Consider the following 27873-nt stretch of genomic DNA (forward strand, 5'->3'; position numbering starts at 1 on the left):
TGTATATTTCCACATACCTTTTTCTACCCTTGAGAGCTTGTGGAGCTCTCAAGGGTAGAAAAAGGTATTTCATCTAGAGACCCCAGTGTCTGGCACAATGTCTAGCAAATGAGTCATATCCACGAAGTAAATGTTGAATGAGTATTTTGAAAGATAACTAAATGCTGGTAATACCACCAGAGAAGTAGCAGAATTATTTGCCTTTCTTCTTCTAAACGACTGGTTCTCAGACATTTTGGTTTTTTGGTCACCTTCACACCTTTAAAAATTATTCAGAAACCCAAAGAATTTTTGTATCTGTAGGTGATGTCTATTGATATTTACTGCAGTAAAATTAAAATTTTGGAATTTCAAAAATATTTACAATACCTTTCAAAATAACCCATTACATATTAACAATACATTTTTATGAAAAATATCTATTTTCCAAAAACAGTGAAGAAGAGTGGCAATGTTTTATATTTTTTGAATATCTCTTAAATGTCTGGTTTAATCGAAGACAGCTCAATTTTCATATTCACATCTGCATTTAATCTGTTACTGAATGCTGTTTTGGTTTAAGTAAATGAAGAAAATCCAGTCTCACCCAGATATGCAGTTGGTAAAGATGTCAGCTGTTCTTTCAAGTAAAATGGTATTCCGTGAACAAAATGTGGCTCTTTCAGCTCACAATCCAATTACATAAGTTCTTTTCCTGGAGGTAACCACTGTACTTTGGTATGCAGCAAAAGTGCTGTATGTATATTTCTCACTTTGTCACTCAGAAAATTAAAAAGATGGATAATCACAGTCAAAAATAAAATTAATGATTATGACTTCATCAATGACATTCTTAGATGAATGCAACTTTAAAAAAAACTATAAATGTATAATGATGAAAAGACACTACTACAAGTAGTTTGGTTACAGGGCGTGGAAACATACTGAAGCACCAGCAAGTTTACCCACGATTTCACTTTATATCAGTGCAGAGTCAACACAGTGAAAACGGTAAAGAATGTATTATTTTGAAATAGTTTTGACCTCACGGACCCCCAAAAGGATCTCGGGAACCCCAGTGTCTGCCAACTACACTTTGAGAACCACTGCCCCAGGCCTATTTTGCATCTTACAATCTGGGTAAAAATAACATTGTCTTAGAATTGCTGTAGTAAATAATGTATGTAAAACAAGCAGCACAAAATCTTATAGGAGAAACACCATAAATGTTTCTACTCATTATAATCTAGCTGTAATGACTCTATGTCAATTTATCTAACATTTATTTACCTAATATCATACTCGAAATTGTATCACATTTGTAACATTTCACCGTAATATATATCTTCAGAATTCTTTATTTTGCCTAATTCTTTATATTAGGTGTGTATCTGAAAACATACTTAACGTAAAGTTTACCATTTTAACCATTCCTACGTGTCCAGTTCCATGTGAATCGTACATTCACACTGTTGTGCATAGGAGGCTTTTAATTTTAGCCAATTCGCGTAGAAGCGCTTTGTCTTATTTACCTAGGGTTTTATCAAATGTTTATTTCATATGTAACAGGGCAGCTTCAATCTCTTTTTAGACTTTTCGCATTTCTCTAGATGTCTTTGTCTATTTTTCATACTTCTTACGCCACAGTCACTTGTGGAGAGTTTATTTAATGGCACATTCTCCAGGTTGGGTAAACCGAGTGTAGAATAGTAAATGCGCTATTAAAAAGTACCTACCCGCCTACATACTTAACTTAGTTGTGTAATTTACGATCCCCAACAAGTCGCGCGCGAAGGCTCTCCTCTCGCGAGAGGCCGGGTAGGGGTGGGGTTTAGCCGACTGTAGATTCCTAGCATCCTTAGCGAACTTCTGATCCCTTAACTGCGCATGGCATGGCGCAGGCGCAATAGACACATCCGCTCGCTTCAAAAGGTATAAATAAGGCTGACTTGGCACGCTCGCTCTTTTCGGGGAAGACCTTTGTTCGGCGTTGGTGGTTTTCGGTAAGTGTTTTTCCGCGTAATTTCAATTTCAGGTCTAGTATCTTGGGCCTGCGAACCAGCCTTTCCTGTGACGATAATATTTAGAAGGATTGCCTTCAGCGGCATCCGTGCTAACTGCTCTTAACTCGTGCAGTGGGGCTGCTCGGCTGTGGGCCGTGGAGGTCTCGCGATCGGAGGGTGATGACCATAACCAGCGGGCGCGAGCGCTGACCTACCACTTCAAGTTCAGCGATTTGCCGCGACGCTGAAAATGCAGCTCCACCCCCTCCCCCACCGCGTGGTCCAATTATTATCCTCCCGCCTAGCAGTCGCGTTGTCCTCCTCGGTGGAATTGCACGCTGGCCCTTTTATTCTCGAGCCCCATCCGCGTTTGAGGCCTGACTTCGATACGCAGGGCTCTTATTTTCTCCCGCCAACTTCCGTCATTTAGGAGTAGTTTCATGGCCCCAGATGGTCGCTTTAAAGATGAGATTAACTGCTGCCTAAACGGTCTGTGTTTACCATTTCTTTGGCAGCGTGGTAATCACATACTACAGTTTGAAGCGTGTTTCCTGTGCTTCTCTGAAAGTTAAGGATACTGACAAGGCAGCTGGTCAGTCTTGAACTTGGGTTTTGCTGTCTTTGGGAAGTTCAGGATGCACCACAACGTGGATATCCCTGGGAAGTCGCTGTGGCCTGCATGAAATTAATTTCTAGCACAGTAGACTGTGAATTAAGTTGCATAACCAACGTGGATACCCCGGGAGGTCACTCTCCCCGGGCTCTGTCCAGGTGGCGTAGGGGAGCATAGGGCTCTGCCCAGTGATGTACAGTCCCTTTCCACAACGTTGGAGAGAAAGCCGGGCCTTGAGTCTGCGCCTGCATATTCCTACAGCTTCTCAGAGTCCTTTGGACAATGACTGAGGAGACAAACCATGCAGGAAACATCTCTAGAGCAGCAGTTTTCAACTGGTGTACAGTACCTGCTTTAGTCAAGGGCACTGACCACCTTAGATTGTCGAATTTAAAAAATCAACTGCCAACACAGTAGCCGTTCACTGAATGAATGAAAAATAAGTTCTTTACCTACCTTATTTTGCAGCCATCAGTCAAGATTCCAAATAACTTGATTTGGGGTAAGTAAATTTACGAGTTTGATTTGGCATTTCATGAAGGTGCTGTTGCTGGTTAATGCATCAGAATAGAAACTGCTGCATTTTTGTAGGCATATTGACAATGGCTAAGATTTTCACGTTAACTCTAATTTGATACAGGAGAAATTTCTACTTAGCAAATGAAAAAATTGTGATGACTTGGATTGGCTTAACCAGCCATATCCAGACTAACACATGAGTCATTTAATGTGCCTGCCCCCTTAAAGTCCATCCACAGGAGACAAGGGGTTTGGTCTCTTGCACGGCCCCTTTTCATGGTATTGGGGTTTAAGGTGGGCATATGCACCTGCATACTCCTTCAACAATGAGTCAAATAATGGTGATTTATTGGATACACCGTGAAATAGTACATAGTAATGACTGGTTTGGAATCGGTTAAATTGAGCTACTAAACCAGGTTCTCTCCACAACTACATGTGTAGTATGAGATGAAGAAATCTCTCTTTTTTTCTTTATGGATATCTTTTCAAAAGGTTTTGAAGAGTAATGCTGTTGAGCAGTACTGTCTTTACTCCAGTTGGTGACTTACCAGGCAATGTGGATATCCCTGGGAAGTCTCTGTGGTCTGCATGAAGTTAATTTGTAGCACAGTAGACTGAATTAAGTTCCATAACCAACGTGGATACCCCGGGAGGTCACTCTCCCCGGGCTCTGTCCAGGTGGCGTAGGGGAGCATAGGGCTCTGCCCAGTGATGTACAGTCCCTTTCCACAACGTTGGAGAGAAAGCCGGGCCTTGAGTCTGCGCCTGCATATTCCTACAGCTTCTCAGAGTCTTTTGGACAATGACTGAGGAGACAAACCATGCAGGAAACATCTCTAGAGCAGCAGATTTCAGCCATTGTGCTGCAAGAGTTTTTAAAATACATAGTACCTGGCTTTAGTCAGGAGTACTGGCCTCTTTTCCCTTAAGATTGTCAAATTTAAAAAAAAAAATAATAACCAGTACAATATCTGTTCAGTGTTAATGAATGAAAATAAGTTCTTTACCTTGTTTTGCAGCCATCAGTCAAGATTCCCAATAACTTGTTTTGGGGTAAGTAAATTTAAGTTTGATTTGGCTTTTCATGAAGGTGCTGTTGCTGGTTAATGCATCAAGGTAGAAATTGCTACATTTTTGTGGGCATGTTGACGGTGGTTTAGGTGTACGTTCATGTTTTGGGGTGATGCCCTTTCCCCCCAGTAATGCTGCTAAGATTTTTCACATTAATTCTTGTGGTGGAGGAGAAATTTCTACTTGGTAAACGAAAAAATTGTGATAGTTTCTCACGAATTATTTAATGTGCCTGCGCCCTCAAAGTCCCATCATGTACAGCCTTTTTTCACAGTATTCGAGTTGAAGCAACAGTGATTAATTTGATAAACCGTGAAATAGTGCATGGTAATGACTAGTTTGCAATTGATTAAAATGAGCTCCTAAACAAACAAGCTCTTCCCACAACTACATGTGTAGTATGAGATGAAGAAGAAACCTCTTATTTTTTTTTTTTTATGGATATCTTTTCAAAAGGTTTTGAAGAGTAATGCTGTTGAGCAGTACTGTCTTTACTCCAGTTGGTGACTTACCAGGCAATGTGGATATCCCTGGGAAGTCTCTGTGGTCTGCATGAAGTTAATTTGTAGCACAGTAGACTGTGAATTAAGTTCCATAACCAACGTGGATACCCCGGGAGGTCACTCTCCCCGGGCTCTGTCCAGGTGGCGTAGGGGAGCATAGGGCTCTGCCCAGTGATGTACAGTCCCTTTCCACAACGTTGGAGAGAAAGCCGGGCCTTGAGTCTGCGCCTGCATATTCCTACAGCTTCTCAGAGTCCTTTGGACAATGACTGAGGAGACAAACCATGCAGGAAACATCTCTAGAGCAGCAGTTTTCAGCTGGTGTTGCCACAAGAATTTTTAAAATATGCAGTACCTGGCTTTAGTCAGGGGCACTGACTTCTCCCTTAAGATTGTGAAATTTTAGCCCTGGCTGATGTGGCTCAGTAGTCCGAGTGCTGGCCTGAGAACTGAAAGGTCACTGGTTCAATTTCCAGTCAGGGCACATGCCTGGGTTGCAGGCTGAATCCCCCAGTTGTGGGTGAGCATGAGGCAACCAGTCGATGTATCTCTCAGGCATTGGGTGATTTCTCTCCCTCTTTCTCCCGCCCTGTCTCTAAAAATAAATAAATGAAACCTTACAAAATAAAGATGATCAATTTTTTTAAAAAATGACAACAGCCAACACAATAGCTATTCAGTGTGAATGAATGAAAATAAGACCTATGCTACCTTGTTTTGCAGCCTTCAGTCAAGATTCCAAGTAATTTGATTTGGGGTAAGTAAATCTATTAATTGGTTTTAGCTTTTCTGGAAGATGCCATTGCTGGTTAATGCATCCAGATAGAAAAATGTTGTGTGTTCGTGTTTTGGGGAGATGGCCTTTTTCCCCCCAGTAAAAGTGTTAACCGGTCATATCCAGACTAACACATGAGTCATTTAATGTGCCTACCCCCTTTAAAGTTCATGTGCAGGAGACGAGGGTTTGGCCTCTTGCACAGCCCCTTTTCATGGTATTGGAGTTGAAGCTGAGCATATGCACCTGCATATGCTCCAACAATGAATTGAATAACAGTGATTGATTAGGTAGATACACTGAAATAGTACATAGTAATGACTGGTTTGGAATCGGTTAAATTGAGCTACTAAACCAACAGGTTCTCCCCACAGTTAACATGTGTAGTATGAGATGAAGAAACCTCTCTAATTTTTTTTTTAATGGGTATCTTTTCAAAAGGTTTTGAAGAGTAATGCTGTTGAGCAGTACTGTCTTTACTCCAGTTGGTGACTTACCAGGCAATGTGGATATCCCTGGGAAGTCTCTGTGGTCTGCATGAAGTTAATTTGTAGCACAGTAGACTGAATTAAGTTCCATAACCAACGTGGATACCCCGGGAGGTCACTCTCCCCGGGCTCTGTCCAGGTGACGTAGGGGGAGCATAGGGCTCTGCCCAGTGATGTACAGTCCCTTTCCACAACGTTGGAGAGAAAGCCGGGCCTTGAGTCTGCGCCTGCATATTCCTACAGCTTCTCAGAGTCTTTTGGACAATGACTGAGGAGACAAACCATGCAGGAAACACCTAGTATGCTAAGATTTAAAATTCTTTTAAATTTTAGATTCTACACGGTCTGTCCGGAAAAGGTCCAGCCATTGTTAATATAACAAGAACTGATTTCCTGGCAGCCAGGGAGAATGGACTGGAATGCACATGCATGAACAATGAAGACCTCACTGTACTAGTGAGTGGGCAGTATACGCCATTGAGTGAGTGTCTGGCCATCACATTCAAAATGACTGAGCGAGTAGAGCAACGAGTCTGCATCAAATTTTGCGTTAAGCTTGAACATTCCTCTGCGGAAACTATTAGGATGATTCAGAAGGCTTTCGGGGACGATGCAATGAGTGCAGCACAAATAAAAGTGTGGCACAAACGCTTCAAAGATGGTCGAGAGTCTGTTGAAAGCGATCCGCGTTCTGGAAGGCCTGCAACAAGCAGAACACCTGAGAATGTGGAACGTGTGCGGGCTGCAATCAACAAAGATCTGCGGCTGACAGTGCGAGAACTAGGAGCTGATCTCGGGATTCCTAAAACTACGGTGTCCGAGATTTTGACGCATGATCTTCGCATGAAACGTGTTGTGGCGTAATTCATTCCATGGCTTCTGCTACCAGAGCAGAAAGAACATCATGCTGCCATTGATAATGACTTGATTCAAACCACTGCTAGTGAACCAGATTTCCTCAAGAAAGTCGTAACTGGATATGAATAGTGGGGTCCAGGGCTATGATCCAGAAGTGAGGCCCGGTTGTCCGAAAGGAAGGTGTCATCTATCACAGGTTCACTCCTCCAGGCCAAATGATGAGTACTACCTCTGTTCGTCTGTTGAGAGAAGCAGTACGATGAAAACAGCTGCAGCTGTGGGCAACTGGCAGCTTCTTCATGACAGTGTGCCTGCTTGTGCATCACGTCTCATGTAGAGTTTTTTGGTGAAACATCAAATCAGCCAAGTGGCTCAGCCCCCACTACAGCCTAGATTTGGTGGCACCCTGTGACTTCTGGCTTTTCCCAAAGCCTGAAACCACCTTTGAGAGGAAAGAAATTTCAGACCATTGATGAGATTCTGGAAAATATGATGGGGCAGTTAATGTCAGTTCCGGAAAGGATTTTGCAGAGTGTTTTAACTGGAAGAGACACTGGGAGAACTGTTTGAGGTCCCAAGGTGCCGAATTTGAAGGGGACTGAGGCGTCATTGTCCTGTGTGCAGTGTTTCTTGTATCTTGTGTCTTCGATAACTGTCTCCATGTTTCATAGTAAATGGCTGGATACTTTCTGGACAGACCTCATAAATATGAGCCTAATCTTTTTTTCTGTTTTCATTCAGGAGAGAAGAGGAGCCTCACCTTAATTTTTGGCAGCTGGCAGTGCTTTTTGGGTCCTTTATTTGACAGTGCAAGTTTGTAAAGTGATGCTATTTTTTGACAGTTAGTAACTGCCCTTTGGGGAGTAAAGGGGAAATAGGAGGACAGAAATGCAAATTCTTAGGCATAGCTCCAGATCTTTATTAAGAACTGATAGACTAATAGAATGTTCTAATGGCCAGGTGGCCCATTTAACTTTATAAGGAAATTGCAGAATGCACTTTAGTATAAGAAGGTCATTAAAACAGTATGGTCCATGGACCTAGGCGCCCCAGAGAATTTTTTTCAGAATGCCTGAGGTGAAAAATTTAAACTTAAGATGATACTTGGCCTTTTTAATCCTCAAAGTTGGTTCTCTAACTGCACTGCTGAACAGAAAGCAGAAGCCCATGAGAACCTAGATACTTTTTTTTTTAAGTTCCATTTTTAATTTACTTATGAGTTACAATAAAGGTGACTATATACATTATGCATTAGTGTGGTTTCTTTTTTGTGTGGATGTGTGATTGACTTGAGTCAAAAGTACCCCATGAATGGAGTAGTGTAGCAGTAATGCTGCAAGCCTTCTTAGCTCTTGGCTGTCCTGAGTATCCCCTTGTACTCTGTGTTTAACTTGATCTTGGCACTTGACCATGGGGAAGATGCAATTAGACGGATCCTCACCTTCAGTTTCCCGTGATGTACAGGCAACTTGATGTCGACAACTACAAGATTGGTTATTAGTGTTAACACAGCTGTTCGGTTAGTTAAACCTGTTGCTGGCATCTGAGTGGCAAACACCTGAGCCTGGAAGGAAATTGCCAATAGGTGATGTGAGGTTGAGTCACAATGGAAGCCTGGTCAAACCTTGGTACAGTCTGCCTGTGTTGCAGGGAAGTAACAGGCCCTGCAGGATGGGGACTGGCAGGGAACCATCTGGAAGGTAGAGTCTAGGCCCTGGTGGGGCTAAGTGAATGTGGTGTGGGGAAGTAGAAAAGCTATAAGACCACTGGAGGCAGATTTCAGGGAAGTGAGTGAATAGGAGTTTGGTGGGTTAGGGCTCAAACTTGATAAATGGAATGTCCAGATGGAGAATTTCACAAATGGTGTTCAGGGCCAGAGGGTTAATTTCAGGAATGGGAGCTATTTCATACAGCTGTAATTAGGGAGAACAACCTGGGAGAGCTTTCTTGCTGTTTCTTTTTTTTCTTTTTTTTTAAATAACATCTAGATTATCTGCCTAAACAAACAGCATTTGCAGTACTTAGTTACAAGTGTTTGCATATGTTAATCCCTACAACTCTACAGTGGATAGTAATCTATGCCAGTGTCACATGAGAAAACTGAGGAACAAAAATGCTAAATTGCCCAAATCCACAACTAGAAAGTAGAGCCTCTGTAACAGTTACCAAATCCCTGCAGATTTGGCTGGGAGGGAGCCAGATGCAAGGCAGGGTTCTGTTTACCCACAGGACCACCCCAATATCCAGCTCTCGTCTTGATATTGGTTGCCATGTACTGTCTTCAGAGTGCTCAGTGTAGTGTTCGCTGTTTCCCTAAAACCAGATTGTCTCTTAAGTGTTCAGTACAAATTCTTGGTAGGGCTTCGTAACTAATGCTGGGCAGGAAAGATGTATTTTTTCATTATGTCCAAGTGTAGCTGAAGCAAAGCTTTCAGCAAGTGGTGTCGGTCCCACACTTTGTGCTGAATTGTATCTTGCAACATACCTCTCTATAGACTTTCTAAACAGGCTTTTCTGGCCTTATCCTACATGTAGGCAATCATACCATTAGTTGCCAATCTTGGAGTCAAACTGCCTTGGTTTGAATCCTGATGCTTGCTGTCCATGTGAACTTGGGTAAGCCATTTAACCTCTGCCTCAATTCCCTTACCCATAGAATGGGGATGATTGAAAGTACCTACCTCGGGGTTGTAATGAGAAATGAGTTAATATTTGTAAAAAGCTTACTTCCAGTCTCAGTAAGTACAATGAGCTTGTTAAAAACATTCTCTGCCTTCTGAAGCAAACTAAGGATAGATACAGTATCCAGTAACTTGTTGAATGAATACCACCATTGATTTACTACTAAACCAGGCTTCTATCACTCAAAGCCACACTACCTTTCCAAGAGAGGTAAAAGGGGAGAATTGTAATTAGTAACTTGCCCAGGATCACCTGACTAGTAAGGTTTGGACCAAACTCCAAAATGATACCATAATATACTGTTATCTTTGAACAAGACTGTGGTAAGATACAGCATTTCATCTAACACTCCATGTACCTCTGTAAAGTAGGTACTCTGTGCCCAATTTGCAGATGAGGAAACAAGTTGGAAGATTTGAGGAATTTACCCAAGTTACACAGCCAGTAAGTGGCAGAGCAAGAATGAGTAAGGCAATTGACTACAGAACCCATACTTAACCTACATCATCACACCTCAGAAAACATTTCCACCAGTTTAAATCGCAGAACTTTTGTGCACTAAGCTAATGTAGTAACCACTATACCATAAAAACTCAGTTGCATGAATTATGAGTGTAGTTTCCTGGGGATCAAGAGCCCTGCCCTGGCCATGTCTCCCTTTTTCACCCCATTTTGTCTGTTCATGTGTTTTATGATGGATGGAACCCACTCTATGACAGTACCTGACATTTGATGAGCACTTGCCATGTGCCAGGCATTCTTTAATCCTTTTAACAGCTCTGTGTGGCACAGGGACTTTTATTAAATCCACGCTATAGGAAAGGAAGACAAAGATTTGCCCAAGATCACACAGAATGGGACTTCAAGGTTGGAGTCTCTAGAGCAGTGGTCCCAACCTTTTTGGCACCAGGGACTGGTTTTGTGGAAGACAGTTTTTCCACAGACCTGGGGTGGGGGATGGTGTAAGGGTGATTCAAGCACATTACATTCAAGCTCACCTCCTGCTCTGTAGCCCAGCTCCTAACAGGCCTGGATTGGTACTAGTCCATGTCCCAGAGGTTGGGGACCCCTGCTCTAGAGCCCGAACTCTTAACTGCCATCGCACTTTCCCTTCCCCTAAGCATCTGGCACCTTGAACATTCCATCGTGACAATGAGCATTCTGATGTGATCATTTTCCAATTGATCTTAATAGTTGGGAGAGCCTTGAGTACATACTAATGTGCCTGGCACATTGCAAACACTGGTCAATGACTTTTATTGTTTTTCTGTGTTCTATTTCATTAAGTTCTGCTTTGATCTTTGTTATTTTCTTCCTTCTGTTTTCTTGGGGTTTAGTTTGCTCTTTCCTAGTTTTTAAAATTTATGTATTTACTTTTTGAGAGAGAGGGAGTGAGAAAGAGGGAGAGAAACATGTGAGAAATGTATCGATAGGTTGCTTCTTACACGCCCCCAGCTGGGGACCTTGGCCTGCAACCTGGGCATGTTGCGACTGGGAATTGAACCAGCAACCCTTTGGTTAGCTGGCTGGCACTCAGTCCACTGAGCCACACCAGCCGGGCCTTTTCCTAGTTTCTTAAGTTAGAAATTGAAGTCATTAATCTGAGACTTTTCTTTTTTTTTCCGACATAGGCATTTAGTGCTATGAGTCTCCCCCCAAAACTGCTTTAATGATATCCCATAAATCTGTTACGTTGTATTTTCATTTTAATCCAATTTAAATACTTTCAACTTCCATTTTTATTTTTTCTTTGATATGGGCTACTTAGACGTATGTCAGTTTTTTAATATTTAGGAGTTTTCCAAAGATCTTTCTGTGATTGGTTTCTACTTTAATTCCATTGTAATCTAAGGATATATTTTGTATGACTTGAATCCTTTTGAATTTACCAAAACATTCTATGACCCAGAATATGATCTACCTTGGTAAATGTTTCACATGCACTTGAAAAGCATGTGTCATTTATTGTTGTTTGAAGAAAGCAAGGTATGGAGTATGAAGAAAGGTGAAGTGTTCTATAAATGTCAGTAGTCAGTAGGCTCAAATTGGTTGAAAGTGTTCAAGGATGTTGTATTACATCCTTGCTGTTTTTCTGCCTCCTTGTCCTATCAATTATTGAGAACCGGGTAACGAAATTTCCAGCTATAGCTGTGGATGTGTCTTTTTCTTCTAGATGTTCTATCAGTTTTTGCTTCAAGTATTTTGAAGCTCTGTTGTTAGTTATACATTTAAGATAAAAATTGATTTGGGGGGTTCAAAGAAGGAAAAGATAAGCAGGGCCACAGAAGGCTTCATGGATACGGGAACCGAATTGAACCTTAAAATATACCAAGAATTCAGCTAGGTAGGAAGAAAGGTACCTGGTAGGAGAACAGCCCAGATAAAGGTGAGAAGGAGGGGATGATAATGGGTACCTTCAGAGTGTGGTGCTGAGGCTAAGGGGGACATTTGCTACCTGATACTGCAAGCAGAGCACCAAAGAAATGTCTAGGTTTTCAAAGATTTCTAAACCGGGCAAGGTCTCACAGCCGTGATTTAGGGAGACTAACCTGGAGATGATGGTGGAATGAAATGGAGGGAAAGAAATGAGGGGTGGGGGCCAAGGTCAGGAGGGGGATGCTTCCAACTGAGAGGGATAGAAATAGATGAAGAAGAGAAGGAAGAGAGGACACAGAAAAGAAGTTTAGGTTTGGATCTATACTTCTTAGAGAACCTTAACTTCGGCTGGAAGGATGAAGTTGCGTGGGGAGACAGTCTGGATCCTGGGTGCTGGGTCATCTGGGTAGGGATGCAGGGCTGAAACTCAGCATGGAGCTCAGAACCAGACTGGATGGACTGCCCTCTCAATTAAAAAGTGATGGCTCAGCTCTGGACAAGAGATCTGGCCCCTTCCTGCCACTTATGTGATGACTCCAGAAAACATCCTTAACCTCTTCGAATCTAATTTTTCTAATTTTTCAAGTGTTAACGAGGTTTTTGTGAGGAACAAATATGCTAATGAACATGAGTGGACATATTTCTGTAGTTAAAAAGTAAAGGGTGTTACAAAATAGGTGATAAATATCATTTTTATAATTACATTAAGCCATGTGAATGAGTAAGATATTGGCGGAAGACAGCAGAGAGATCAGAAATCCCAGGGCTTAAACTTGGCAAATTTTCACGGTACTATATCATCCAAAGGAGGAGTTCGTGATGGAGGCAGAGGTACACTTGAAAAGGTAAGGGGTCCCCAAGATGGGGAATAATTTGGGGTGGGCTCTGCATAATAAAAGAAATTCACCTGGTAAATACTCATCAAAAGTTTCCATCTATTTGGGTATGATGGAATGATTTTCAGAGTTAGAATCAACATGAAATGGAGAAAATACCATCTGCAGAGGTCACTGCCCTGACTTGGGAAACCACCCAGTCACATGGCCTCAGAGGTCACCTCAGGGAACACCTGAAATCTTCACGAACTGTTTGTGTCCATCCTGAAGAACGAGTGTGTTAACAAGAGAGGGTCATCTGCTTGGTGCCTATTTTCCTTTTCCAGACCCCAACCCCAAGTCACACCCTTTTCTTCTTTCCAGTCTGCCTCCCTCACTCTGCCTGTTTCCCCCACTCTCGGTTTCCCCTTTCCACAAGTCCATTTTCCATTCTGTTCTAAAACAAAAATCTACTCATATTACTCACATGGTCAAATCCCTTCCATAGTTCCCTATTGCCTCAGGACAGAGGCTGCACTCCTTAGACACACAAGACTATGCATCCATCGTCCGGCTCCCCTGCTCCTGTGCTCTCCCCGTCACTTCCACAGACAGGCACGCTCTGCTCCAGTCAGACCTTAGCAGTTTCCCAGAACCACACTAGGCTCTCCATGGCTCCCTGCCATTGCAAGGGATGCTTCTCCTAGGATGTCCTGGCTTCCTCGAGTTAACTTGGAAAGCCTTTCTTAAGTCCCAGGCTGAACCAGATGCCCCTGTGCATACCCTTGTCCTAGCTCCGTGTTGATAGTCTGATTTCTCATCTTTGTTTTCTCTCTCTCTCTCTTTTTTTTTTTTTTTTTGGATTTCTCGTTCTCTTAATGGAGAGACCCTCTTGAGAACACTCTATTTTCTCTGTAAAGTCCCTTATGCACCGTATCTTTCCAAATAAACCCTGTTTTCAGATGGTCTTTCTGGTTGTCAGTCCACTTGTCCCGATATGGTGGTCTCCAAAATATACACCCACTGTACCGGTGGAGTATCTGTGGAGAACCTGGTCTAGAGCATGTCACTTGCACTTCCTTGGGTGGCCGCCAGGGGCCGCTGGGCTCTTTGTTTTCCTTTCTGGCCCGGCTCAGGGCCAGAGGCCTGCAGAGCGCATGCTCTGGGGCAGTTCGCGGCCCAGCCAGTGAGCCGAAGAGTTCCTTGTAGCTTGACCTGCACCGAGGTAGGTCGCGTGCGCCCCCAGGGAGAAGGGTCCTGGAGAAGGACGGTCCCTGAGTGACCAAAGCCGGAGCACAGGGGTCCTTGGAGGGCCGGGGCCGTTGCTCTCGCGTGCCGGGTCTCGCGGCGACGGCTCCACGTGAAGCCGGGCGGCAGGAAGGCGCGGGTGCGGGTGCGCGTGTCCCCAGTCCCACGGGGCGCCCGGGAGCGGTCTGGGCCCCACCTCGCTTGAGCGAAGGCCGGATGGCCCCTCTGCCTCCGTGCCTCTCACGCCGGGCTGGCTGCCCAGCACGGGCGGGAGATTCAAACGGCCCGACCGCCGCCCGAGCGCGGCCGGCGGCGGTGCGCGCGGCCGCGGTGACCTCGCTGTTCCGGGCGCGCGCGGAGACCCGCTCCCCTCGCTGATCTGAGCTGGGTGCCCTGGCCGGGGCTGAGTTTCCAAAGCGGGAAAAGTGATTTTCTTCAGACTTCGTGTGGAGAATTCAGTTTGCAGACTGGGGACGGAATCCAGACCAGCGAGGGTCTGGTTTAGGAGCTCGAGGGTAGGCTAGTCAGGGTCAGCTGCAGGGAAAGAAATCTCAGCGTCAGCAGGCACCAAGACAACTGTTAACCAGCTGGAGAGGTGTGCTGTGAACTCCGTATCAACTCATCTGTCAACAGATTATTTACTGCCTGTCTACCCCGTGCCTCGCTTGGAGGGCTGGTGAAAAGGGCCCTGTGTGGCCTTTAAGGAGCTCCCTGCCTCCTTGGGGAGACCCCTGTGGGGCCACAATTACATAAGAGCCAGTGTGATCCATGTATGCCGTGGAGCCAGGGGAGCTGCTGTTGGCAAGACATTAATTCATCAAATAATAATCGAGGTGCTCCAAACAAGTGTGACTTGGGTGTTTCAGCAGAAGTTGAGTGTATGGAGTGTTACACGGGAAACCTGAGGGTGTTACCCAACCCTGCTCACGAGGGTCAGGGATGGCTTTCCAGGTGAGGTGACTCTTGAACAGGCTTTTAATGGAGTTGTAGTTATTCAGGCAGACTGGGGGTGGAGAGATGAGGGTGATCCAGGCAGAGAACAGCACATGCGAAAGTGGGAAGGCCTAGGTGAGTGTTGCAGTCTCGGATTCCACAGGTGTTTGAGTCTGACTGGAACACAGGTACAATGAGGGGAGTAACAAGATGATACAGCAGGGACTGGGACTTGAACGGTCTCAGGAGCAAGGCCAAGTAACACCGGGTAGGGGTGGAAGAGGCAGGGATGGTTTCACGCAAGAAGGGCATTAGCGTGGAATCTGGAACAATGAATTAAGGAGTTTATGCTCATGTTTTCGAGACATCCTATGAGCAGGAATCCTGTTTAGCTTTGCAACTTACTAGCTGAAACCCCATGGGCCACCCACCCAATCCCCCAACTGTTAGTTTTTTTATCTGTAAAATGAAGATAAGAGGCATGTGGTGAGAATTACTATTATCCTATGATTTTCATAAAGCAGCAGTTCTAACATCTGGTGGAGAATGTGTCCCCTTTCCTTCTGCGGAAAATAAATGCAGAAACCCAGGCATAGCTCTGTATACAGAGGGGATCCCCTGAGGAGGAAATCTTGGGGTGAAGTATCCCAGCACTGTGCCTGGCACATAGCATGAGTTCAGCAAATGTTTGTTGACAGATGAGCCCGTCCTCCTTTCCCTGGGGATCTTCCTCACAAAGGGATCCCTTCAGACTCCGGTTCTGGCAGGCAGGTGTCTGCCTCTTGACATTGGGGATGAGGAAATGGTGGTAGGGACAGCTGCTGTGGTCAGAAAGGACTCTGTCTGCCTTTGCAGAAATGCAACTGTGGTGAGGTCACAGGGGGCCACAGCAGGAACACCAAGCCCCTGGTAGACTGTCTAGTCTGGTATGCCTGCATTCATCACATGAGGAAACTGAGGCTCAGGGACAAGTGGGACAGGGACGCTCTGGCCCTGGTGGGGAGTGGGCAGGAGACCTGCCATTTCATCCCACTCCTGTGTAGCCTGGTGTGCTTTCCCCTGAACCTCAGCTTTCTTATCTGTGAAGCCAGGATGATCACACCTCAGAAGGCAGGTGTGAGTGTTCTAGGAGGGTTGACTGTACCTGACTTTTAAGTATTCGGGACTGTGTCTCACACTTCTCCCAGACTATGAGCTCCTTGAAGATGGAAGCTGTGTTTGTCTATTGGGTGGTGATGGTGGGGGACAAAAGACTGCTACCTATTCCCAGCCCAGACACTTACTGTCTGGTTAAGGAAGCACACCAAGAGCAGTTAGAGAGGGAGTGTGCACAAAGGACTGATTTGTGCACTAAAGGATGCAGGTGGATAGTGGGTGTAAGGCTCCACCTTTGGGAAGGCACCCTCTCATCCCCTGCCCTGGCCCTGGGATGGCTCCCAGCAGCACTGCAGTGCTCAGAGACCTCCATGTGAGAGATGAGGAGTCTCAGGCTGAGAAGTCGGGTCTGTTGGACTCTAAAGCCAGTGCCCAACTCCACCACAGCGGAATTGTACCTATTGTCCTGGCCCACGTCCTTCAGATTCTTCACTCACCTGGCCCGCCCTCCTAGGCCCTAGCTGTCTCAGTGTCTCCTCTCTGGTCTCACCATCCCCTCCCTCTCAGCTGCCTTCTGCCCTCTGCTCCTTGTGTTTGGCCAAGCTTGTGTGGGATCCTGGGAAGACCCACCCAGGCTGTCTTCACCCCGCCCAGATCATGACCTACCTTTAGCCAACCTGTTGTTCTGTTTTATTTTGTTCTGTTTCATTTATTTATTTTTAAATCCATCAGATATACTTGGGTTCCATTTCTGGCTCTCCTTTACTGGCTGTGTGAACTTAGCCTAGTAAATTTACTTCTCTGAGCCTCAGTTCCCTCAACTGTGAAATAGGAGTGAGTGCCTATTCTTCACCTTGTTATGAGAAGTAAAATGTTGGCATGTAGAAGACAGGAGTGGCCAGTGCCCCAGAGAGGCTTACTAGATTTGTATGGTGGATAGGCATGTAAATTAAAGTAATTATGGTCCAAACGTTTGTCCTGATTTCTCTGCGATAGAATGATTCCTTTAGGATTGGAAGAAGGATCAGAGGTGATTTACCAGTGGGGTTCAAAGTGTTTAAAAATGCAAATCTGATGAAGACATTCTTCTTAAGACTTTTCTGTTTCTCTTGATCCAGCCCCTGGTTCCCTTGTACCATTTGACTAATCTTTCTCCATCTGCAGTCCCACTGGCCTCCCCAGATTCCCAAACACATCACGCCGTTTACTGGAGCGCTTTCGTCTTCCCCTTCTGGCTTTCTTTCCTGTTTCAGGTCTTAGCTTAAATGTCAACTCCCTGACTACTCTCCTCCCTTTTTCCAGTTATTCTCTCTTTTTTTATTATAGTAAAATATACGTAAAATAATTTATCATTTCAGCCATTTATAAGTGTACCGTTTGGTGGCACTAAGTACATTTACATTGTGTGATTCCCAAGCAATTCTCTTAATGTAGTATCTTGTCTATCCTTCACACAGCACCATCTGTAATATTTTTTTCTTTCCCACTAGAATGTAAGCTCCATGAGAACAGGGAGAGGGTTAGTGTTCTTTTTTCTTGCTACCCCTAACCCAAAGCCTGACAGTGGTAATAGTCACTCAATAAATATTTGTGGAATGAACGAATGTTTCCATGTATCGAATACAGCAGGTCATTGAATAATGATGTTTCATTCAACATTGTTTCATTATAATGTTGATGAGACACTGTAGTCAATTCGCTTAAAGTCACAGAACCTATTGATAATATTAAATGTGGAATTACTGTACTTATTGTGTGCTTGGCACTTCAAAGTCTTTTTTAATTTTTAAAAATTGATTTGAGAGAGAGAGAGAGAAACATTGATTTGTTGTCCTACTTATTTCTGCATTCATTGGTTGCCTCTTATATGTGCCCTGACCAGGGACTGAAACTGTACCCTTGGCGTATCGGGACAACTCTAACCAGCTGAGCTACCTGGCCAGGTGGCGCTTCAAAGTTCTTTATAAACATTTCATTTAGTCTTTTATTTTGTATGTTCTATGTATTATATTGTGTATTTGTACCTAAAAAAATAAGCTAGAGAAAAGAAAATGTTATTGAGAAAATCATAAGAGAAAGTACATTTACAGTACTGTACATATTTATGGAAAAAAACCACGTATAAGTGGATCTGGGCATTTCAAAACTGCTGTTTAGGATCAACTCTATTTAGTTTTTCTTTTTTTAAAAAATAATTTTAGTTGATTTTTTTGTTATTTTTTTCTCTTTCTAACTGCATTTAGTTTTGTAAAAAACTGCCAAACAGTCTTTCAAAGTGGCTGTACCATTTTGCCTTCCCACCAGCAATGACCGTGCCCAGCCCTGACCAGTGTGGCTCAGTTCGTTGGGCGTTGTCATCCTCCAAAGCAAAAGGTCACTGGTTTGATTCCTGGTCAGGGCACATGCCTGGGTTGTGGATTCCGTCCCTGGATGGGACAGGGTGTGTACAAGAGGCAACCGATTAATGTTTCTCTCACATCAGTGTCTCTCTCCCTCTCTTCTTCCCTTCCTCTCTCTCTAAAAATGAATAAATAAAATCTTTTAAAGAGAGAGAGAGAGAAAGTGCCTGTTGTCCCACATCCTCGCCAGCATTTGACATTGTCAGTGTCCCAGATCTTGGCCGTGCTAAAGGTGTGCGGCGGCACATTTCATCAGTCTTGACGGCAGCCCTAAGAAGTAGTCATGGCAGCCCCTTTTAAAGATGAGGGTGCAATTCAAAGAGGTTAAGGCCGCTGGCTGACCATGGTCACAAAAGCTGGGTGAACCAGCCTCAGCTCTGGCTGGTGAATCCAATTCCCTCTAATCCCAAAGAACATGCATTTTTAGTGTCGGAAGAGAGGTCTCAAAGAGGCGGGTTGGAGGGGGGATTCCCATCCTGGGAGAATAAAACTTGGGTGAAGCTCAGAACTGCCACCTCATCAGAGTCAGAACTGGGCCAGTCACTACCTGTAGAAGCTCAACCTGCATAGCTACTTCCCTATCTCCAGTACTTTGTTCTCCTCCCTCAGGGTAGTCAGCGGAATATGCCCCAAAATTTAGAGGCCATATACTATGTTCATATACTACGGAGTGGGAGCTAAAGAGGCTGAGGCTGTAGGACCTGCTGGAAGGAAGGAGGGGAGAAGGGGCCAGAGGGAGTTGGCTGCTGGGTAGATCCGCAGCTGAGCCTGAGAAGTCTCTTGGGTAGAGGTTCTATCATCTATGAAATGGGGGAGAGGAAGGTTAGGTTAGTTTAGAACTGTGCCTGAGCTTTACCTCGGGCAGGCTCTAGACATAATGATAACACCACTATTGATTTGCTGAGCACTTACTATGTAACTGCTTTTGCAGTATTAGCTCATTTAATCCTATATATCACAAAAGTGTAGGTACTATTATTCCCATTTTACTGAGGACAAAACTCAATCAAGAAGAGATTAAATAACTTTACCCCAGGTCAAACAGTTAGAAAGTAGCTGGGCCCAGATTCTGGCTCTAGAGACTGGTCGGTCTCTCTCTCTCTCTCTCTCTCTCTCTCTCTCTCTCCCCCCTCTCCCCCCTCACCCAAGATATGTTTATTGATTTTAGAGAGAGAGGAATGGGGAGAGAGATAGAAACATTGATGTGAGAGAGAAGCATCAATTGGTTGCCTTCCATACATACCCCAACTGGGGATCAAACCTGCAATCCAGGCATGTGCCCTGACTGGAAATCGAACTGGGGACCTTTTGGTTTGCAAGCCAGCACCCAATCCACTGAGCCACACCAGCCAGGGTGATGTGTATGCATTTATATTGCAAAAATGTGATGGACTGTTTTTCGATCTGCTTATATTATTAGGCAATGGTAAACAACTTCCAGTTCAATAAATAAATTCCTGAAAGCATCACTTTTAGTGGCTTCATACTGTTCCATCATGAATATACCATATATTATCAAGCAGTTCCCCTACTGTTAAGCACATGGGTTGCTGTATTTTTTTTAAATGTTATGAAGACTACAATAGAGAATATTTGTGGAACTTAATCTTTGGGTGTGTTACTCTGTTTTTGTTCTCAGATAAATTCTGAGAAGTGGAATTGCTGGGTAATTCATCTTTTTTCAAGGTTTTCTTTTTTTCTTTTTAATGTTGTCTAACTAGAGGAGAAAAATGATTGCCATTTCTGACATAGAGTATTTATTTGGGTTTTTCAGGACAGAAAAATGCCACCCAAGCGTATGGCTAAGAGTTCACCCCCAGAAGATGCCCTCCCCAAAACCAAGAAGGTTAAGAGTAAGTTGGCCTCTATCTCGGCATTGGGTGGCCTCTTGAAGCCCCCAAAATCTAGGAATGGGCTCCTTCCCCACTGATATTTAAAGCTGAGGGACCTGGAAGTCCAGGAACTCTACCCAGGTGGAAAGTCTCCTGTAGGTCATTGAATCCCACCCTCTGGAAATCAAAAAGGCACAGAGACTTGTCTAAAAGCACTGAGGTAGTAGAAGCAAAAAAAAGAAAGAAAAGAAAAGAAAAAGAAAAAAAAGAAAACTCTATATCCTAAGGCCTTTACTCCAGGCAGTGGTGGGTTATGGTTTGGACCACAGACTTCCAGATATGGATTCAAGTCCTAGCTCTGCCACTTCTAGGTGTGTAGTTTTGGGCACATATCTTAATCTTGGTGAATTTGGATTACTCCTGTTATATAAAATAAGCGAGAGCAGTACCAACCTCACTGGGCTGTTGTGAGGAAAATTAGGTAATGCCCTGGTACCATTTGAGGGAGGTGGTTATGGTTTCCTCTTTCCTGGATGGAGACAGGTAACAGAGATCCGCCCCCAGTCTGGGAAGGAGGAGTGTGAACTCACACTTAGACAAGTGTCTATCTTTTGCAGACCCTCGTAACCAGGCAGTGAGGGCCGTTGCGTCCCACCGCGTTCCAGGCACCCGCTACTTCCGAGGTGCCTGCAGGCCAAGCCCTCCTGACCAGAAAACCCGACCAGGTGCCTCCCAGCCCTGCGCACCCTCAGAGGCCCTGGCAATCATGGCCACACCCCCAGGGGCGGGGCGGGGCATCATTGGCCGTCCGGGGCTGCAGGCGATTGTTATTGGCCAGCAGATGGCCTTGGGCCACCCACTGGTTGGTACTGACCTCTCAGCAAATACCTGTGGCAGCTGCCCATCTCTCTTCAGCTGCTCTGTGTCTGCTCCCGGGTAGGACCAATATGAACTATGAACGTAGGGCGTCAGTGTGAATATGTTCGGTATTAAGGCACACCTGGAGGATGGAGGCTAGGGACTGTGACCAGATCCATGTAGGCTCCCCTAGTTTCAATGCAAACACTACTGCTTACTAGCTCTATTAACTTCTCTGAGGTTCTGTTCCCTTTTCCTGTAAAACGGGATCTTAAATATGGGAGATCTGTAGTATGATATGGGGGACTACAAAGCAATTTAATAGTAGTAGTAAGCAGTCAGTAAGGGTAACATTATCACCTGGGCCCTCACTGTTGGCATCATGGCACCTTGTTAAGAACTTAGAACTAATCAGGAGAACTATCTTGTGTACTCACTGTTCTCCCCACCAAGATTCATTTCACAATATTGAGTGTCTCCTTGTTTCCATTTCCTTCCTTTTACACTAATAATGTGCTCAATTTTTACGAACGCTATGAGATAGGTACTAATGTTACCCCCATTTCACAAACGAGGAAACGTAGGCTTAGAAAGGTCATGCTAATGACCTGTGGCAGAGCGGGGGCTTGAACCCAGGCCTGTGTGATCCCAGAGCCCATGCAGCGACTTCTCCTCTCTCCAGTCATCCCACACACTCAGGGGCTGTCTTCTTCACCCCTCAGTCTCACACAGGTCCCACCGCACAGAGCCGGGCTTGGTGCTGACGCTGGGCCAGGGCGACGTGGGCCAGCTGGGGCTGGGTGAGAATGTGATGGAGAGGAAGAAGCCCGCCCTAGTACCCATCCCGGAAGACATTGTGCAGGCCGAGGCGGGGGGCATGCACACCGTGTGTCTAAGCAAAAGTGGCCAGGTAGGTTGGAGGGTGGCATGGGATTGGACAGGGTCTGGGGTTGGAGGACTTGGAGAAGGAGCTCCAAGCCAACATGCATTTCTCTACGGAAATGGAGCTGGCTAGCTGAGCAGGGGGTGGTCTGAACAAGATTGGACTGAAGGGCCAGACTTTGCACTAATGGGGGCATCCTGCGCACAGGTCTATTCCTTCGGCTGCAATGATGAGGGTGCCCTGGGAAGGGACACATCAGTGGAAGGCTCAGAGATGGTTCCTGGGAAAGTGGAACTGCAAGAGAAGGTGGTACAAGTGTCAGCAGGAGACAGTCACACAGCGGCCCTCACTGAGGATGGCCGTGTCTTCCTCTGGGGCTCCTTCCGGGTAAGATGGTCTGGATGGTTGCGTGGGGCCCCATGGATAACTCACCCTCTGCCCCTGTTGTGTCTACTGGTGAGGAAATCAAGCCCCAGAGGTAGAGCTCAGGCCTTGATCCAGGTCTCTGGCTCTTCATTCAGGCTGTTTTCTTGCATCCGATGTCATGAAGTGTGTGTCTTGGGAAAGGGTGAGTCAAGGATGTCTTTGGGCTGAGGCTGATCCAGGAAGCCTGTTACCCTCACCCATCTCCTGGCTTTCAACCTCTCCTCCCCCCTTCCCGGCCTTCCTCCGCACTCCTCAGGAGTATTGGGGGGTTTGGGAAGAAATTGTCACAACTCAGAATTCCCAAGACACAGGAGTGTAGTTTAAAAAACAGATTCATCATTAAAATTATTTTGGTACTTTGATATTTTATTTATTTTGAAATGTCAAAAAATCTGATGGGGCGTTTCCTCATCAAGGCTATTTTAAATTTTTTATGAAGCATTTCAAACACATAAAAGTAATCAGGATAATATATTGGATGCCCATCTACTCACCTCAACAATTATCAACTTTTGGCCAAACTTGTTTCCTTTTTACTCCCGTGCACTCCCCAACTCCTTTGTTACTTTAATGCAACTCACAGACCATGGATAGCTTCATTCATAAGTATTTCACTACGTGGCCTGGTCCCTGCGCCCCTCTCCATCACCACCTGGCGCCAGCGTCCCTTACCCAATAGTTCCATGGCTGCCTCCAAGCCTAGACCTGGCTGGTATGGGACACGCAGGACTTCTGATAAGTGCTCTGCCCCTTCCTTCCAGGACAATAACGGTGTGATTGGGCTCCTGGAGCCCATGAAGAAGAGCATGGTTCCCGTGCAAGTGCAGCTGAGCGCGCCTGTGGTGAAGGTGGCCTCAGGTGAATCTGGGGTTACTCACTCTGGGCAGGCATTGGAGAACCTCGTTCTGGTGCTGGCCCAGCCTTGGGCCTTGCAGGCAAGCCTTGCATCCTGCCTTCCTCTCATCCGTAGGAAATGACCACTTGGTGATGCTCACAACTGATGGCGACCTCTACACTTTGGGCTGCGGGGAGCAGGGCCAGCTGGGCCGTGTGCCCGAATTATTTGCCAATCGTGGTGGCCGGCAGGGCCTTGGTAGGTGGCCTGGGTCCCTCTGGCAGGACAACGTAGCAGACCACCCCCGGACGAAGGTCATAGGCAGGAGGGACTCTGTGTGTGTGTAGGCTTCCATCAGATAGACTGGCGGTGGCAGTGAGCAGCCCTGACTGGAGAGCCCAGCTGCCCTGGGTGTGAGTCCTGGTTCTGCCTCCTGCTGTGGGACCCTGGGCATAGCTTCCTCATCCCTAAGCCTGCCTTCCTCACTGGGTTCTTGTGAGGTTAAATGAGTTAACAGAAGAATGGCTGGCACCTGGTAAGTTCCGTGTAAATATTACCTCTTAGGGCTGTGGGAGTCTGAGCAAGACACTTGTCCTCAATTGGCCTCGGTCACCTCATCTGTGCATAAGGAGAGAAGTCCCTGCTCAGCCCTCTGTGCAGGTTTTAGTAACGTGGGAGAAGCTGACACAGCAGAGAGGGGAGGCTGGGTGTGCCTGCCACGGACCCTGGCTCTTTTCTGCCTGCAGAACGACTCCTGGTCCCCAAGTGTGTGATGCTGAAGTGCAGGGGAAGCCGGGGCCGTGTGAGATTCCAGGATGCCTTCTGCGGCGCCTACTTCACTTTTGCCATCTCCCTCGAGGACCACGTATATGGCTTTGGCCTTTCAAACTACCATCAGCTTGGTGAGTCCCAAGAGTAACCTGGGTTCCAATCCTGGCTCCACTGCTCATTTATTGTACATCCTCGATAGGGTCACCCCTCAGAGCCACAGTTTTGTTATCTGTAAAATGAGAATATCCACATGCTGGTGGGGGTTGGGCGGCCTCCGTGGGAGGGGATGAGGAAGGACAGCTCCTTGGACACCTTCACCCCTGACAACTCTACCTTGGCCTTGCCTCCCAGGAACCCCAGGCACAGAATCCTGCTTCGTACCCCAGAACCTGACCTCCTTCAAGAACTCTACCAAGTCCTGGGTGGGCTTCTCCGGTGGCCAGCACCATACAGTCTGCATGGATTCAGAAGGTGGGACCTTTGGATTGGGAGTGCCGAGTTCCCTCAGCACAGGCCTGGCCTGACTCCTGAGACCGTGGCCCTTAGAACCGGGGTCTGCTCCATGGATTGGGCCGGATGTGGGTCCATGAGGGTCAAACCTGTGCCCGGAGTTCTGGGGCTCTTCCAAGTATAAGTTCAGTGTGGGCCTAAGGAGGTTCTCCCAGGCCTCCCCCAAAACTGGAAGAGATACTGCAGCCCTCCGTCTCATCTCCCTGGGAATGGGGACCAGCTCCCATGAATATGGGAACGCTCCTGGCCAACCTGGAACACGCCCTCTCTTATCCCTCATCTCTCCCCTTCCTCCCACAGGAAAAGCATACAGCCTGGGCCGGGCTGAGTATGGGCGGCTGGGCCTCGGGGAGGGCGCTGAGGAGAAGAGTGTACCCACCCTCATCCCCAGGCTGCCTGCCGTCTCCTCGGTGGCTTGCGGGGCCTCTGTGGGGTATGCCGTGACCAAGGATGGTGAGTGGGGCTGCCCACACTCGGTCTGGTCGGGGCCTGGGGGTTGTGATTCTCACCAAATTGCCTGGCAGACTCTGATGTCCACCGTCAGGTAGAGCTGAGATTCAGGGAGCAGTGTTTATGATAACATTATTTTTCTCCTGATTCTCAAAAGCTCTGGCTTTGATGAACTTAACGCGAATAAGTGAATTATTTTAATAAAGATGATTTGTTCTGTAGAGGAGAAAAAGAGCAAAGGGGAAATATAACCGAGACCTAACCAGGCAGGAGGACTTGAACCCAGGCCTCCAGATTCCTAATTCAGGCTTTTCTTTACATTTTCCACCATGGCGACCCTTTTGTTTACAACATGGTATGTGCCAACATCCCAGGAAGTTACACTTAGAGTTATATTAAGAGAAAGAAGGCTCCATAGTCAGGGTTCTGACAAGCACAGCAGTCACCAAAGCCTGAGTGGGTGGGTGTCACAGCCATGGAGGCCTTGAGAAGTCAGGCAGGTGGGGGTGCTTCATCTGGGATTACCTGGGAAGAGTTCCCAAGGGATTGGGGCTTGTACTGCACCTTGAAGGTTTATGATAAGCAAAGGAGGGCATCCTAGGCAGAGGAACACACAGAGCAGTCTCAGAGGTGGCTGGTCCTGGCAGTAGAGGGAGGTGTAGTGGTCTGGGGAGCGTTCTTGAATGCCATGCCTAGGAGTAAGGAGAAGTCTTTGGCAATGTGTAAGTACTGTGGTACCAGGATGACAAAGCTCTTATCCATCAGCTCCTTGACTTTTCCTGGCTTCCCTGAACTCCCAGGGGCTGGGACATTACAGACTGCAATAGGCCAAGGCTAAAACTCACCCTTATGACCCAGGCTTCTCTCAGTACAGAAAGGTGAGGCTATGGGTCCTGAAGACAACTGCCCTGTTTATCTCTCTTATAGGTCATGTTTTTGCCTGGGGCATGGGCACAAACTACCAGCTGGGCACAGGGCAGGAGGAGGATGCCTGGAGCCCCGTGGAGATGACAGGCAAACAGCTGGAGAACCGCATGGTTTTATCTGTGTCCAGTGGGGGCCAGCACACAGTCTTACTAGTCAAGGACAAAGGACAGAGCTGATGAAGCCTCGGAGGGCCCGGCTCCCAGCCCCTACACCCTCCCTCCTGGAACACAGAAGCTGTGATGACTACAGACTCCAGCAGGCCTCCCCCAGCCCCAAGTACTTGTCATCTCCTGCCTTTTTTCCATCTACAGAACAGAATCATCTTTTTCTTCCACCTTTCTGGAATTATCCTGTAACCTACAGGATGAAGGGAGAGGATGGAAAGGGGAGCGGGTTTTGTCAGAATGTTGCTCACCTGAGAACTATGTGATTAGACTGTTGCCCCTCATTCCTACCTTCCATGGTCCTGGCTGACCCTGGTTTTGTCTGCCAAAAGCCAAAACTTCCTTTCACGGGGGGTTGGTTCCCCAACTCTTGAGAAGTTGGGGCTCCATCAAGCCCTACTCTTAGTCTTGTGCCACTCTTCCTGTCCTCGATGATCCACGTGCAGACAAATGGTACAGTTGCCAGACCCAGCTGTCATGGACCTGCGCTTAGGGGAAACTGGAGAATGGGCAGGGCTACCAGCCATGGGCAAGCCCAAGCCAAATATTTGGCTCTGAACAGGTGTCCCTGGGACAGACAAAAAAAACAGTGATCCTCCACTTAATTAAAAAAGCCAATCAGCCTTTCTCCCAGAAGCACAAAGCATTCTGCCCTGCACTGCCGATCCAGCCTGCCGCACCTATAGCCAAGGGCCCAAAATCGGGAAAGGAAGCTATACCTGCAGAGCAGGACATGGGGCGAGAGGGGAGGGAGGGTTTTATAAACAAACATAGCAATATCAAGAGTGAAGGGAGGGCAGGGAAGAGGTTTGGATGGGCAGAGGCTGGTCCCCAGAAAGGGAAGCAGCAGCTTGTACAGTGTCTGAGAAAATAGCAAGCAGTTTAATTTTTTTTTAATGTAAAGTATTTTAGAAGGGAGAGTGAAATCTTTTAACATTTTGAATAAATTTAGAGTTTTATAAAACAGGCCACTTGTTTTCTACACACTCCCTGTTTTTTTAAGGGAGCATCTGTGGTGTTGGGAAGGGCAGGATAAACCCACACCTGTGAACTTGGTCAAGACTAGGACTTAAGGTGATGTCCAGATGTCCTGATATGTGCCTGTCAACTGTTGATGTGACTGTTCCTTGCAAATCCAAAAAAATTGATTTTTGCTTAGGTTTTTGTTTCAGGAATCAGTGTATTTTTTAAAAAGATTATGCTGCATAATGTGAGAGACATGGAATGGTTCTTTCAGCATCTGAGTCCCAAACCAGAACAATACACCTCTAGAAATACTTAAACTGAGCTTGCTGTTGTATCATTTCAACAGCTGATGTAACTGATTAAACATCATTGAGTACACAGTAACTCTTAAGACAACTTATGCATATTAATGTAGATTTTTACCAGCATTTGAGCAAACATCTGTTCAGTATAGTGGTCACTAGCTTTATGTGGCCATTTGCATTTAAGTCAGTTAAAATTTGTAAAAGTTTTAACTTCCTCTATTGCACTAGCCACATTTCAAGTCCTCAGTAATTACATGTGGCTAGTGTGATGGCACTGGGCTATGCAAATGTAGAAATATATAGAACATTTCTATAATTGCAGAAAGTTACAATGGACAGTGTTAATATAGAAGGTTTATATATGTATAACAGGAAAGTTTTATTAGTGCCAGGAGGATTCTTGGATGTAAGTGACTCTTGGAAAAATGAATATGATGTAAAATAACTTAGAAATGTATTCTGTGATTTTTACCCCCTTTGAACTTTTGATGCAGGCGCTATACTGATTAGAAATTCTTAGAAGGAAAAAAACTCACTTTTGATTATATTTGTAAAGAAGCACTTGTGTGTCTGCTACTCCCCCCGC

At 45.8% G+C, this 27873-nt stretch overlaps 1 protein-coding gene, 1 long non-coding RNA gene and 4 other non-coding genes across 8 annotated transcripts; all 6 read left to right on the forward strand.

Moving 5' to 3' along the window:
* Positions 1-1867: 1867 nt before the first annotated feature.
* On the forward strand, positions 1868-8042 carry LOC129069235 (uncharacterized). Of its 2 annotated transcripts, none has more exons than XR_008528990.1 (5): positions 1868-1982; positions 3064-3097; positions 4137-4170; positions 5415-5448; positions 6288-8042. It is a non-coding gene; the product is annotated as an uncharacterized LOC129069235 (long non-coding RNA). The 2 variants fall into 2 exon arrangements; XR_008528989.1 differs by having other exon boundaries at positions 1871-1982; positions 7554-8042.
* Positions 2708-2911, forward strand: LOC129069531 (small nucleolar RNA SNORA73 family). Its single transcript, XR_008529026.1, has one exon. It is a non-coding gene; the product is annotated as a small nucleolar RNA SNORA73 family (small nucleolar RNA).
* LOC129069533 (small nucleolar RNA SNORA73 family) lies at positions 3750-3953 on the forward strand. The gene has a single exon (XR_008529028.1). It is a non-coding gene; the product is annotated as a small nucleolar RNA SNORA73 family (small nucleolar RNA).
* LOC129069532 (small nucleolar RNA SNORA73 family) lies at positions 4787-4990 on the forward strand. Its single transcript, XR_008529027.1, has one exon. It is a non-coding gene; the product is annotated as a small nucleolar RNA SNORA73 family (small nucleolar RNA).
* LOC129069534 (small nucleolar RNA SNORA73 family) lies at positions 6048-6252 on the forward strand. Its single transcript, XR_008529029.1, has one exon. It is a non-coding gene; the product is annotated as a small nucleolar RNA SNORA73 family (small nucleolar RNA).
* Positions 8043-13840: 5798 nt separating the features above from the next.
* Positions 13841-27864, forward strand: RCC1 (regulator of chromosome condensation 1). 2 transcript variants are annotated; one of them, XM_054571845.1, is made up of 11 exons: positions 13841-13910; positions 20135-20213; positions 20810-20917; positions 21773-21960; positions 22141-22320; positions 23121-23217; positions 23330-23452; positions 23941-24096; positions 24317-24436; positions 24776-24928; positions 25853-27864. In XM_054571845.1, exons 2-11 carry the CDS (start codon positions 20144-20146, stop codon positions 26026-26028), a joined length of 1371 nt encoding a protein of 456 aa, XP_054427820.1. In that variant the 5' UTR covers positions 13841-13910; positions 20135-20143; the 3' UTR covers positions 26029-27864. The 2 variants fall into 2 exon arrangements, with proteins under 2 accessions (XP_054427820.1, XP_054427821.1); XM_054571846.1 differs by lacking the exons at positions 13841-13910; positions 20810-20917 and having other exon boundaries at positions 20029-20213.
* The last annotated feature ends 9 nt before the right edge of the window (positions 27865-27873 follow it).

This window comes from Pteronotus mesoamericanus, unplaced genomic scaffold (assembly GCF_021234165.1).
Source record: "Pteronotus mesoamericanus isolate MK-2021 breed Mesoamerican mustached bat unplaced genomic scaffold, CSHL_Meso_final contig_221, whole genome shotgun sequence".
NCBI classification, from domain to species: domain Eukaryota; kingdom Metazoa; phylum Chordata; class Mammalia; order Chiroptera; family Mormoopidae; genus Pteronotus; species Pteronotus mesoamericanus.

Coding starts and splice junctions, on each gene's coding strand:
- RCC1 (XM_054571845.1), top strand. CDS start 20,144: ATGCCACCCAAGCGTATGGCTAAGAGTTCACCCCCAGAAGATGCCCTC. Junction 23,218..23,329: donor TGTGGTGAAGGTGGCCTCAG/GTGAATCTGGGG, acceptor TCTCATCCGTAG/GAAATGACCACTTGGTGATG. Junction 24,097..24,316: donor TTCAAACTACCATCAGCTTG/GTGAGTCCCAAG, acceptor CTTGCCTCCCAG/GAACCCCAGGCACAGAATCC.